We start from the raw sequence: 12,511 nt of genomic DNA on the forward strand, positions 1-12,511 counted from the left end.
GGACTTTATAAGTCATTTCAAGCATAGTTTTTGGCATGCACCTAGTTATAGTTAAATAAATTTGGAAAAAATAAAAATAAACATTTTTTAGTAGAGCTTTATTTAATTTAATGTACTATCATCTAATTTAATTGCATTTAATTTAACATTTAAAATTTTATTTAAATGTGTTTTATTTTATTAAACCAAGGACTATAGGTCATTTGGACAGTGTGGTTATTTTATCAAATAAAAAGTAAAAAAAAAATTAACTTCACATTCACAAGCAATTCTGTATAACAGCAATGTCATAAAATAAAAAAATTAATATAAAGAAAATAAAAAATTATAAATGAAAGCGTCTGACCAATCACACTGCTCTATAATTCCTAGTTAGCAAGGTTAACTCGACTATTTACACTGTTTAAGCAACAAAAATATATTTTAATCCTCCAAATTTTAAAGATATAGATAATATTATTAGAAGACATCATCGTGAGCTAGCCTTTTAGCAAATATTAGCTACATGCTACCGCTATAGCTAGGTATCATGGCACGTGCAGTTTTTTTTAAACCCTAAAATCATTACAACGTATTTTTTTCCTTTTAATAAACAAACAACATTTTTAAGGTATTAAAAATGTTATTGAAATATATATTTTAAGAAAAAAATAAAAAATAAAAGCTTGTAGCCGTAATGCGAACATTATAGCAGCAGATGGCGCGAGCTCGATTACGGGTGACTCTAAGCGGAAATACGTCAGGTTCCTTCGGTGTCAAGGGTCACGCGCAGCTCTGCCTGCTTCCTTTCCTGTTATCGTCGGCGACTGAAAGCCATCAGTAAGTGTTACACCGGTTTCCAATCCCTTTCCATCAACGAATAAATTCATACTTTTACCCGTTTTTGTGGGTCCCTTACTTAGTAAAGATGTTAAACTCGAACCCTAGGCGCTTATTTGTTTAAAATTGGTTGATTTTATAATAAAAAAAAGTCTTAAGTGACCGGGATGCCTGTCGCGCTTCTCGGAGTTGGAGACAAATATGGCGGCTGCTTAGCTTTCCAGTCATACCGAGTTGTTATTTAGACGACTGTTCGCTTTGAGACTGACTTCCTAGTAGAATAAAATGACAAATTGTTCTAATGAGTACTTGCGTGTTTGTTATCGCGGCTAGCTCGAGTTGGTTAGCGCTCTAGCTCGAGCTAAGAGTTGTTAGCGCGTGAGCTTTCTCCTTCCTCTGTAGCGCTCGCGCATGTGAGAAATTTCGCGTTTTCCACGTGTTTAAAAAGTTATAAATGGTTTTTAATAAGGTGCCCGGTGTGTTTAAAAGATAAATAAAGGAGCGTGTATGAGAAACCGCTCACTTATAGGTGTATATACATGTCATTTATGATGGTGGTATTAATCTATCACAGGATGCTCCTTTAAGACTCGTTGGAAATGGTGGCCATGTTTTCTGCATTATATTAATGTTTATTGTTTCTCCAGACATGGGCAAATTCATGAAACCTGGCAAGGTGGTGATGGTCCTGGCTGGACGTTACGCCGGACGCAAAGCCGTCATCGTCAAGGTGAGCATCAGCGTTTGTGATTTTATTTGTTTATTTCTTTCCTTGTCTTTACAGCACAGTGATGCAGATTTCTGGATTCCAATTGGTCAGATGATGGTGGTCAAATCACAGATTTATAATAACAGGCTCGTTCTAACCTCACTGTTTCTATAGTAAGGGTTCATTCGCAACATTTACACGGTTGCTGGATTTTAAGTGCATCTACACTATATTGCCAAAAGTTTTGGGACGTCTGTCTTTACATGCACATGAATGTAATATGGAGTTGTCCCGCCCTTTGCAGCTATAACAGCTTCAACTCTTCTGGGAAGGCTTTCCACAAGGTTTAGGAGTGTGTTTATGGGAATTTTTGACCATTCCTCTAGAAGTGCATTTGTGAGGTCAGGCACTGATGTTGGACGAGAAGGTCTGGCTCACAGTCTCCACTCTAATTCATCCCAAAGGTGTTCTATGGGGTTGAGGTCAGGACCCTGTGTAGGCCAGTCAAGTTCCTCCACACCAAACTGTGCAGTCATGTTGGAACAGGAAGGGGTCATCCCCAAACTGTTACCACAAAGAGCATGAAATTGTCTGGAATGTCTTGGTATGAAGCTGAAGCATTAATAGTTCCTTTCACTGGAACTAAGCGGTCAGACCCAACACCTGAATTTAATGATTTGGAGTAGTGTCCCAAAACTTTTGACAATATAATGTAGTATTTAAGTAGGTCTAATCACAAGTAACCATAATTATAATTCTACATCTTGTTTAACATTTTCTTCTTTCTTTCTTTTTCTTTTTTCTTTTCTTTTTTAAAAGAACATTGACGACGGCACAGCTGACCGCCCTTACAGCCATGCCCTGGTCTCCGGAATTGACCGCTATCCCCGCAAAGTCACTGCCACCATGGGCAAGAAGAAAGTGGCCAAGAGATCCAAGATCAAGGCCTTCGTTAAGGTGTTCAACTACAACCACCTGATGCCAACCAGGTTTGTGAAGATAAGCAGAAGAACCTGCATATCGTGTCCCCCTACAATATCCACTGTATGTTCTGCACAAAGTATTGTCCCCAACCCCCCACCTCCTCCTGAGCTGTTAATGGAAAGCTAAGTGGATAGGATTAGAAACAAACCTAAAATCCCTGGGAATATCTGTAGACTGAAAAGTGGATTGTTAGCACGTCAAAATACTCCATTACAGGTTGTCACGCAATTTTTTTTTTTTTTTTGAAAAAAAATTAAAGATGGATGCTAGTGTTTTGCTTCTGTTCAGAACTTCATCTCTCAGGCATGGCTCTGTGATAGAGCTGCAGGAACAAGTCATTCATATTCGGGGAGATTTGCTGCATGCAGTTGCTTTAATTTAATACTAACAGTAACAGAACATTGTTGCTTGACCTGGGCTTGGGCTACGTTTAAAGTTTATACACAGGAAGCTTTATTGTGATACTGTCTCTCTAAAATGCATTGGTACAGTATGTTTAATTGATGCCGTAATCGTGCATGTTTGTTGATGTGGTCATGCTTTAAATTTGTGTATAGTGGTTAGGAACGAGCACAGAGAAATGTGTAGGTTGTAGATTTGATTTTTTTGCAAAAGAAATGAGAGAGAGAAGCAGAGTTGTTCTGTTAAACCAGGAGTGTCCAGTCTTATCTTCAAAAGCCACCACTTGGTTTTCAATAGACTCGGGTGTGGCTTCTGCTCAGTTGGAATGAACCCCTGTATACACACTGAACCTTTGTGGATAAGACGGGGCGCTCCTGGTTTAAGAGAACGCTCGGATGTTCCACCTGCTCCTCCGTCTTTCGTTACTTTTCCGCATTGCAAAATAAATCAAATCTACAGCCTGCGTGTGTCTCTCTCTGTGCTTATTCCTTACATAACATAACATATATTCCAACATAAACACTGATTTATGTCGAGACAAGACTAGACCAATCAGAGACAGGCGGCAATTAGGAGTTTTTTGATAGCTCGTTTGATGTTTTCTGACTCGCTTGATGCTACGTTTACACTAATACGGATAAATTTGAAACCGCTAAAAATGCTTTGCATCGTTTCCCAAAAGTCGGTAATCCACGCTGAAACGTCTGAAAAGGCTTAGGTCCCTGTGCTGTGCATGAGGAAAGCGCAAGATGCTTCCACCTGCATCATTTCTGCCTCCATCTCCTTGCACACACTGACGTTAATCTTTAATAAGGCCGTCAAAACGGAGCATCCAAAACAACTGCTCTACAATGTAGTCCACCATCTTAGCCGAATTGGTCACATGACTAAAAAAAATGCATCCTCGTTCACAGTCCACACTGTGATGCGAAAACGATGTTTTCAGATTTATCCACTTTTCAAAAAAGTTTTCGTCGACTAAAAATGTCTCGGTGTGTATAGGAGGCCAAAATAAATAGAAAAATGTGTGTTTAAACAAAAACACATTGGCGTGGACATGGCCTCAGGTGTGGCTTCTGCTCAGCTGAAATGAAACCCTGCACCCACACAGACCCTTTGTGGATAAGACTGGACACCTCTGACCTAACCACTGATGTGTGCCGAGAAGCAACTGTGTGATATTTAGACCAATCACAGACAGGCTGCACTTGGCGTTGTGTTTGAGAGGTTGTTTAATGTTTCCGGCTAGCTTAAGATTCACGGTCAAAAGCAGAACGTTAAGAATTGTTGGATCGTTACAGGATAATGAATGAAAAATCTTAGTCACATGTGGTACAGGTCTGTCCAGCAGTTGTGCTGAAATCAAGTCCATGACTTGTGGGACCCAAACAGAATTAGTAAAGAAATACAATTGTGTTTTTTTTTTTTTAATTTAAATTAAAGCACATGGTCCCCTAGTGAGAGTTCACTTGCATGTAGTTGCAAAATATATTTAGTTTGCTTGATTTCTTTATCGATGATGTCTGCCATCATTATTCCTATTATGTATTAGTGACCTCACTTTATTTGGAAATATTTCATGAGGGAGAGAACGGGATTCTTTGTGAGCCAAAATGAGGATATTAAATATTTTTAGCTCAGTTAGGGATGATTAGTGCCAGAACTGTGATGGCTGTTCAGTCAGATGTGTGAAAGCGTGATGTCTGCAGGATTTACCATGTGCTGAATCTCATAAAACGTCTGTTTACCTTTTTTAATCTCCTGCTCTCTGACTTTGGAGCCGAGTAACACAACACCAAAGCGTCTCAGCTTCCTGCGTCTGTGCTGCTGAAATGAAACATGAGCATGGTTTAAATGAAGAACAGAGTATATACATGTGCCTTTTTTTGTATAATGACTTTAGTTTTAAGTGTGATGTAGCTTAGTGGTTAAGCTGCTGGATTACTGATCAGGAGGTTGTGAGTTTGAATCCCAGGTCCACCAAGCTGCCACTGCTGGGCCCCTGAGCAAGGCCCTTAACCCTCAATTGTTCAGTTTTTCATAAAATGAGAGAAATTGTACGTCGCTCTGGATAAGGGCGTCTGCCGAGTCCTTTTTGTAAAGAAAAGATCGCAGCTCCAGCTACTTGTATTCTTAATTCTCCTGTATCGATGCATCATTTTTGGCCACACCACTTTATTGTATAAACCAATGTAGATACCACACGGTATAAAGAATTTGGAGAAGTTTTTATTAACCTGTGTGAAGAGTGATAATCTGAGAGCGCTGCAGTGATGCCGGCTCAGTCGTTGTGCTCTACTTCAATGTTTCTGAGCTTAGTTTGTAAGTGGTTAAACACTTGGATATAATATGTTAGAGATTTCCTTTTATTAGTAAGAAATATTCGAGGTGTAAAAATGGATCTGACACTCTACAACACATCCGTGTCGATTCACAGGCCTAGACATGGTTCTTTTGAATCAGAAAGCACACTAAATAGAGCATTGAAAATTGAAAATCCTGTTGAAAATTAGTGCCCGTGTTTAAACAAAAGTTCAACGTGAAGATGTTATGCAGCTGGTAAACAAACATACGTTTAGTTTATTTCCGAAGACATGCACTGCTGTAGTGATGGACACGAACACTACACCAGAGCCCAGATACACGGTGACTCAGTAGCCATGTAGAGAAACGTTCACTCTGCTGTATGGGGGGAGAAAATAGGGAGGGGAAAATGGGGTGCAAATTATTTGATAAGATGCACTATATTGCCAAAAGTTTTGGGACATTCCTCCAAATTATTGAATTCAGGGGTTGGGCTCGGCCCCTTAGTTCCAGTGAAAGGAACTCTTAATGCTTCAGCTTCATACCAAGACATTTTGGACAATTTCATGCTCTTTGTGGGAACAGTTTGGGGATGACCCCTTCCTGTTCCAACATGACTGCACACCAGTGACCAAAGCAAGGTCCATAAAGACATGGATGAGTGAGTTTGGTGTGGAGGAACTTGACTGGCCTGCACAGAGTCCTGACCTCAACCCTGTAGAACACCTTTAGGATGAATTAGAGTGGAGACTGTGAGCCAGACCTTCTCGTCCAACATCAGTGCCTGACCTCACAAATGAGGAACGGTCAAAAATACCCATAAACACACTCCTAAACCTTGTGGAAAGCCTTCCCAGAAGAGTTGAAGCTGTTATAGCTGTAAAGGGCGGGGCAACTCCATATTACATTCCCAAGCCCAACACCTGAATTCAGTGATTTGGAGGGGTGTCCCAAAACTTCTGGCAATATAGTGTATAACATGTTCCCATGTTATTGGCTGTGTTCACCTCATCTGTGATCTTTACCAATCAGACCAGAGCCTTTCTTGTCCTAGACAATAGATACGATATAGCTTAGCTTCATATCTGATATGTGACATGAACATAAATACTTGAGTGGTTTTAATTGTGGTAACATCGATGTTGGAGTTTCAGAGTAGAGCTGTGTTCACATTGAAGTCTCAGTTCACTTTCACTGGTTACTTTTAGCAAAAAAAAGGAGCTGTTTGAAGAAGCTGTGAATGTGTTTCACAATTTTTTTATTAATATTCACGTTCACGCACAAGCTTTATTTACATCCAGACTATTGTTAAATAGACTTTTCTCTTCTGCTTTCTTAAATCTGATTTCTGGACTTTTCCTCAGGTACTCAGTTGACATTCCTCTGGACAAAACCGTCGTCAACAAGGACGTGTTCAGGGATCCCGCTCTGAAGCGCAAAGCCAGGAGGGAGGCCAAGGTCAAGTTTGAGGAGAGGTGTGTTTCATTTCTGCTCCTGCTGTATAAAAAACATCCTGTAGATTTGCTGCACTTACTGATGTTTTGTTTTGTTTTGTTCCAGATACAAGACCGGCAAGAACAAATGGTTCTTCCAGAAGCTCCGATTCTAGGCATTCAGTGGTTTCTTTAATAAAGCTGTAAAAATCCATTCTGTTTGTTTTGTGCTGTTGCTATTTTTTTTTTTTTTATTTATTTTATTAAATGACATTTCGGGGAGAAACAGGACGTCCAGGTTTCTGGGATATTATCGTACGCTGTATTTTTATCACAGAACAAAATGGAAATACCTTCACAGGAATAACTGCTTCACAATGATCTCTGATGGCTCCAGTCCTCCTCCTACAGTCCACATGCATTTTTATTTGTCCACACTTTAGTTAATTTCTCAAAAGTTATAATAATGAAAGTCCATCCTGATGTTTTCATGGTTCTCTTTGGAGCTGTTAGGTTGGTGGAAAATGGTTCTGATAAATACTGTACTGTAGTTCTACAAGATGTGAACGTAGTTCATAAAATAAATAAGCTGACTTGGGTGCATGGATTTTGAAGACAGCTTTAACAGGAAAACAAGTGAATGGTTTGGTTGGCAATGTTTTAACATCTTTAATATCTGATGGCTAGACCACTGGATCAGATCATCTCCAAAACTGCAGCTCTTGTGGGGTGTTCCCGGTCTGCAGTGGTCAGTATCTATCAAAAGTGCTCCAAGGAAGGAACAGTGGTGAACCGGAGACGGTCGTGAACGGTCAAGGCTCATTGATGCACGTGGGGAGAGAAGGCTGGCCCGTGTGATCCGATCCAACAGACGAGCTACTGTTGGTCAAACTGCTGAAGAAGTTAATGCTGGTTCTGATAGAAAGGGGTCAGAATACACAGTGCAGGACGGGTCAGGGCTGTTTATAATCATTTATATTCCTATTTAAGTTCTAAAATGCAATATGGAATCTGAAATACTTGCACTTAACTAAATAAGGAGTAAAACACTTGATGGTAAAGGACAACAATCAAGTCCACAAGTGTTATACTCCTTATTTCACAACAAAAAATACAGTTTAAGTCATAATTACAAAAAATGTAACCTCCTCTGTCCTGAAGAGGTCAGAAAACAGTTCAGGCTTTACATCAAACAAAGCACTGACACTGGAGACTCCTTCCCTACATAATGATTAGTGTTAGAAAATGAGTCTACATGTTCCAGCCAATCAGAATCCAGAAAGGAGTAGAAGAAAACATTTCATATCTCATGTGGATTAGCAAAAACTGAACAAACTCATCTGGATGAGCTAAAATCCTGAATGAACTACATTTAGATAGCTAAAAGAGTGAATGGAGTCACAAGACGGGATAGAATAAACTCATCTGAATGAACAAACACGCTGAATTAACTCCCCTGGGATTGTTAAATTAATAAATTAACTCCCCTGGATTTTTTTAAAATATAAAACACAACCTATTTCTGTATCTGAATAGCACACATGATGTCAAAGTCAAAGAAGCTTTATTGTCACTTCAACCATATCTATCTTATACAGTACACAGTGAAGTGAAACAGCGTGATGTGATCAGTCATCTGGTTTAGACAAGAACAAACTGGATTCGATGAATATATTATAGTGAATCGGATCATTTGACTCATAAGAGTCGACTCTTTCGATTCCCAAATGAGTCCTTACTATTCTGGTCCCTTAAACCTGATAACATGGTTCATTTAAAGGAGTCGACTCGTTGGCGAATGACGTCACAGGTCTAAATAATGCTGTGGTATAGAAGGGGAACAAAACACTTAGGTAAAAAAAATAAATAAATAACTAAACTTCAGTGTCCGGTCGTTCAGTTATTTCCGACACGGCGTGTGTTATTCCATATTTAATGCCAGTATTAATTAATTAATTAATTAATAACACGCTCGAGCTCTGGATGCTGCAGTCAGAAGCTGTCGTTTCCGGTTCCGGCCTGCAGGGGGCGCAGTGAGACTCTGCTGCAGCTGAACACTGTGTCCTTTAGAGGAGCTGGAAGATAAACACCGGAATACTCGGTGTGAAATGGACGACCTGGAATAACCGCTGGAGCGATAGGAGGATCTAAAACCCCGAGAATCCTCCATGAGAGAGCGGATTAACGCCATGACCATCGCCTGAGATCACCAGGTCATCTGCTGTGGCTCTGTAAGGTCAGTGTTCGAGTGAAGAGCTGGGAGACTCCATATTCTCATTTCATTCCTTTATCTCGGCTTCTGGTCACTGCAGTCTCCGTGTGATGCATATGGTGATTTTAGGTCAATGCATGCCTTGTTTACTCCGTAGTCCATCTTAAACCGATGACCTAACGCACGTGTGTTTGCGGAAACGCGGAATTAATGCACGTGCACGAGCTGAAATACCAAATAATGCACACAGTTCGGCTAAAACTGTGACTTTATTCACCTGAAGGATAGAATTTCGATATATAAATGTCTAAAGTAACGAATTTCACACACGAGCTAGGAAATAGAGTGAATTATGTCAACTGGTTAAATTATGCACTGTATTCAATCCTCTGGATTAACTAATGTAAAGGATTAACTCACTTGGATTAGCAAAAAATACTGAATTAACTCACCTGGATTAACAAATTTAATGAATGAACCCACCTGGATTAGTGAAAACATTTAAAATATCTCACGTGGTGAATAATCTCATCTAGATCAGCTAAAATCCTAATTTAAGTACATTTAGATAGCTAAAAGAGTGAATTAACAAACAAGATTGGATAAAATACTGAATAATCTCATCTGGATTAACAAACACACTGAATTAACTCTCCTGGGTTTGTTAACTCGCCTGGCTTTAGCTAGATACTGAATAAACTAATCTGGATTAACTAATGCACAGAATTAACTCACCTGGATTAACAAACGTACTGAATCTACCCACCTGGATTAGTGAAAACTTCGCAAAAAATCCCATCTAGATTAGCTAAAACCTGGAATTAACTAAATTTAGATGTGAATTAACTCACAAAATCCTGAATAAACTCCTCTGGATTAACGAGCAGACTGAATTAACTCAGTGAATTAAATCACCTGGGTTTAGCTAGATGCTGAATAAACTAATCTGGATTAGCTAATGCACAGAGCGAACTCACCAGGATTAGTTTAAAACAGTAAATGAACTCACTCAGATTAGCTAAAACATTAGTCACTACCTTGATTAGCAAAAAAATGGTGCATCTATTTTAGGAAAAATCCCGGATTTATTAACCTGGATTATCTGAAATGGCAAATTATCTCACCTAGATTCATTTAAACAATCAATGAATTCATCTGAAAAACTTTTTAAAGCATTATACACATCCAGACATAAGAGTATTTAAGAGTCGACTCTTAAATATTCAACTGAATCTTTTAGACGAACATTGGGAGTCGATTCATGATTCTTTTGCTGGAAATAAAATGTTCTGTATTCACGATGATCTGCAAAAAACGACACTGAATCAATCTGAAGGTGAAAGAGTCGACTCTTTATGGTGAATCGAACCAAGTGATTCGACTCCCTGAGAACGAGCTGGACTTGTCAACTCCAGTATAACCAGCATCGTTGTTGTTTTCCAGCAGAGAGAAAGTCAATGTAAATTTCTCCAGTTTAGGTTGCTCGTAACATGTCCATGTTCACGTGTATAAACACCTTACGTCTACCCTGTTTAAACACGTGAACGTGAACGTGTTTTGAGCTGTGGATTATAATCAGACCTTAACATGCAGGATCAGTGTTGACCTTGACCCTGATGTGGTGTACAGCACATGTGCACTGTGTGATTGATCTGGACTCACTGTACACACACACACACACACACACACACACACACACACACACTTTTACCTCCCCCCACCTCCCTGTGTATCTTGTTTATCGTTAGTTTATACACCCATGATCAAGTCACTGACTGTCTATCTTCACATTGACTCACACTGTGTGTGTTATATTTTTCATTCAACAATGCTTCATTTAATTCATCCAATGTGCACTCTGTCTGTCTGTCTGTCTGTCTCTCTCTCTCTCTGTCCGTCTCTCTCTCTCTCTCTGTCTGTGTCTCTGTCTCTCTCTCTCTGCCTCTCTCTACCTCTACCCCCCCCTCTCTGTGTGTCTTTGTCTTTTTTTTAACACTGAATCATTTGTTTTATTTTTATTTATTTTGTGAACAATAATCCTTCACTGTATTTATCTAGTGTGTAGTTTGTGGTGTCTTTATTCACTCAGAATATTATTATTATTTTTATGCACTGAAGATCTGAGGTTCAATTCATGAAAAATATCAGTCATTAAAAAATAATTAAATACAGATAAAAAAAAAAAAAATTTCTTAATCCATGTTTTTACTTGCACTTGTTTTACTTTTTGCATTATAATAATTTTTTTCTTGTGCTATATTTGTTTAAATATTTATTTTATTTCTTGTTGTTTGTTCATTACCTCATAATTAAGTAATTTTTAATCAGGTTTAATCGTCTGATTATTATTTATAGTAACAGGTTGGTGAAGTGTATAAACATGAAGTCTGACACGCAGCCCAGTGTTTAATCCTCAGTCCAGCTCAGTGGTCCGAGATTATTTGGAGCTAAAGAGAGAACGCAGATATTTTTACACCGGAGTAAATAAACTGTCACTCAGTTCAAAACAAACAAACAAATAAACAAACTGAAATCTACAGAGTGGTGTACTGAGCTGGACTGATGCACTGAATGTGTAAGGGACTGATTAGTGTGTGTGTGTGAGGGACGGGTGAGTTGTGGTGCACCTTGTAGTGTGTGTTAGTGTGTGTGTTTTGTAATTTCTGTGTTATTGTGTGTTGGGTGGAGGAGGGTGTTGACACACAGTGTGTGTGTGTTGCAGATAGTGTATCAGTGTTCAGGGCGTTGACTCTGTACAACACACACAGTAACACAACAGCGCACACACACACAGTAACAACAACAGCACACACACACAGTAACAACAGCACACACACACAGACAGTAACATAACAGCACACACACACACACAGTAACACAACAGCACACACACACCTCACTTTGCTTTCGTTCGGTTTTTGTTTTTTTGTGTAAAAAGCCGTGGAAACGTCCCAACAACCCTGACCCTGATATTAATCTATAAACTCCTCCATCATCACCAGCTGCTCTTTCACCAACCAGCTGAAAAGCTGTGTATACTATATTGCCAAAAGTATTCGCTCACCTGCCTTGACTCGCATATGAACTTAAGTGACATCCCATTCCTAATCCATAGGGTTCAATATGACGTCGGTCCACCCTTTGCAGCTATAACAGCTTCAACTCTTCTGGGAAGGCTGTCCACAAGGTTTAGGAGTGTGTTTATGGGAATTTTTGACCATTCTTCCAGAAGCGCATTTGTGAGGTCACACACTGATGTTGGACGAGAAGGCCTGGCTCTCAGTCTCCGCTCTAATTCATCCCAAAGGTGTTCTATCAGGTTGAGGTCAGGACTCTGTGCAGGCCAGTCAAGTTCCTCCACACCAGACTCTGTCATCCATGTCTTTATGGACCTTGCTTTGGTCACTGGTGCACAGTCATGTTGGAAGAGGAAGGGGCCAGCTCCAAACTGTTCCCACAAAGTTGGGAGCATGGAATTGTCCAAAATGTCTTGGTATGCTGAAGCATTCAGAGTTCCTTTCACTGGAACTAAGGGGCCAAGCCCAGCTCCTGAAAAACAACCCCACACCATAATCCCCCCTCCACCAAACTTTACACTTGGCACAATGCAGTCAGACAAGTACCGTTCTCCTGGCAACCGCCAAACCC

General features: G+C 39.6%; 2 protein-coding genes across 3 annotated transcripts in view; both read left to right on the forward strand.

The window, feature by feature from the left end:
- The first annotated feature begins 742 nt into the window (after nucleotides 1–742).
- rpl27 (ribosomal protein L27) lies at nucleotides 743–6,865 on the forward strand. Its single transcript, XM_058413582.1, has 5 exons — nucleotides 743–819; nucleotides 1,467–1,549; nucleotides 2,348–2,517; nucleotides 6,583–6,693; nucleotides 6,779–6,865. The coding sequence occupies exons 2-5, from the start codon at nucleotides 1,469–1,471 to the stop codon at nucleotides 6,825–6,827; spliced, it is 411 nt and encodes a 136-aa protein (XP_058269565.1). The 5' UTR covers nucleotides 743–819; nucleotides 1,467–1,468; the 3' UTR covers nucleotides 6,828–6,865.
- Nucleotides 6,866–8,704: 1,839 nt separating this feature from the next.
- Nucleotides 8,705–12,511, forward strand: part of slc25a39 (solute carrier family 25 member 39) — a 16,878-nt gene continuing 13,071 nt past the window's right edge. For both annotated transcript variants that reach the window (XM_058413557.1, XM_058413566.1), the window contains exon 1: nucleotides 8,705–8,887. The gene's annotated coding sequence lies outside the window, so the exon portion shown is untranslated. The remainder of the gene's footprint in view (nucleotides 8,888–12,511) is intronic.

Source organism: Hemibagrus wyckioides, linkage group LG02 (genome assembly GCF_019097595.1).
Source record: "Hemibagrus wyckioides isolate EC202008001 linkage group LG02, SWU_Hwy_1.0, whole genome shotgun sequence".
In the NCBI taxonomy this organism is placed as follows: domain Eukaryota; kingdom Metazoa; phylum Chordata; class Actinopteri; order Siluriformes; family Bagridae; genus Hemibagrus; species Hemibagrus wyckioides.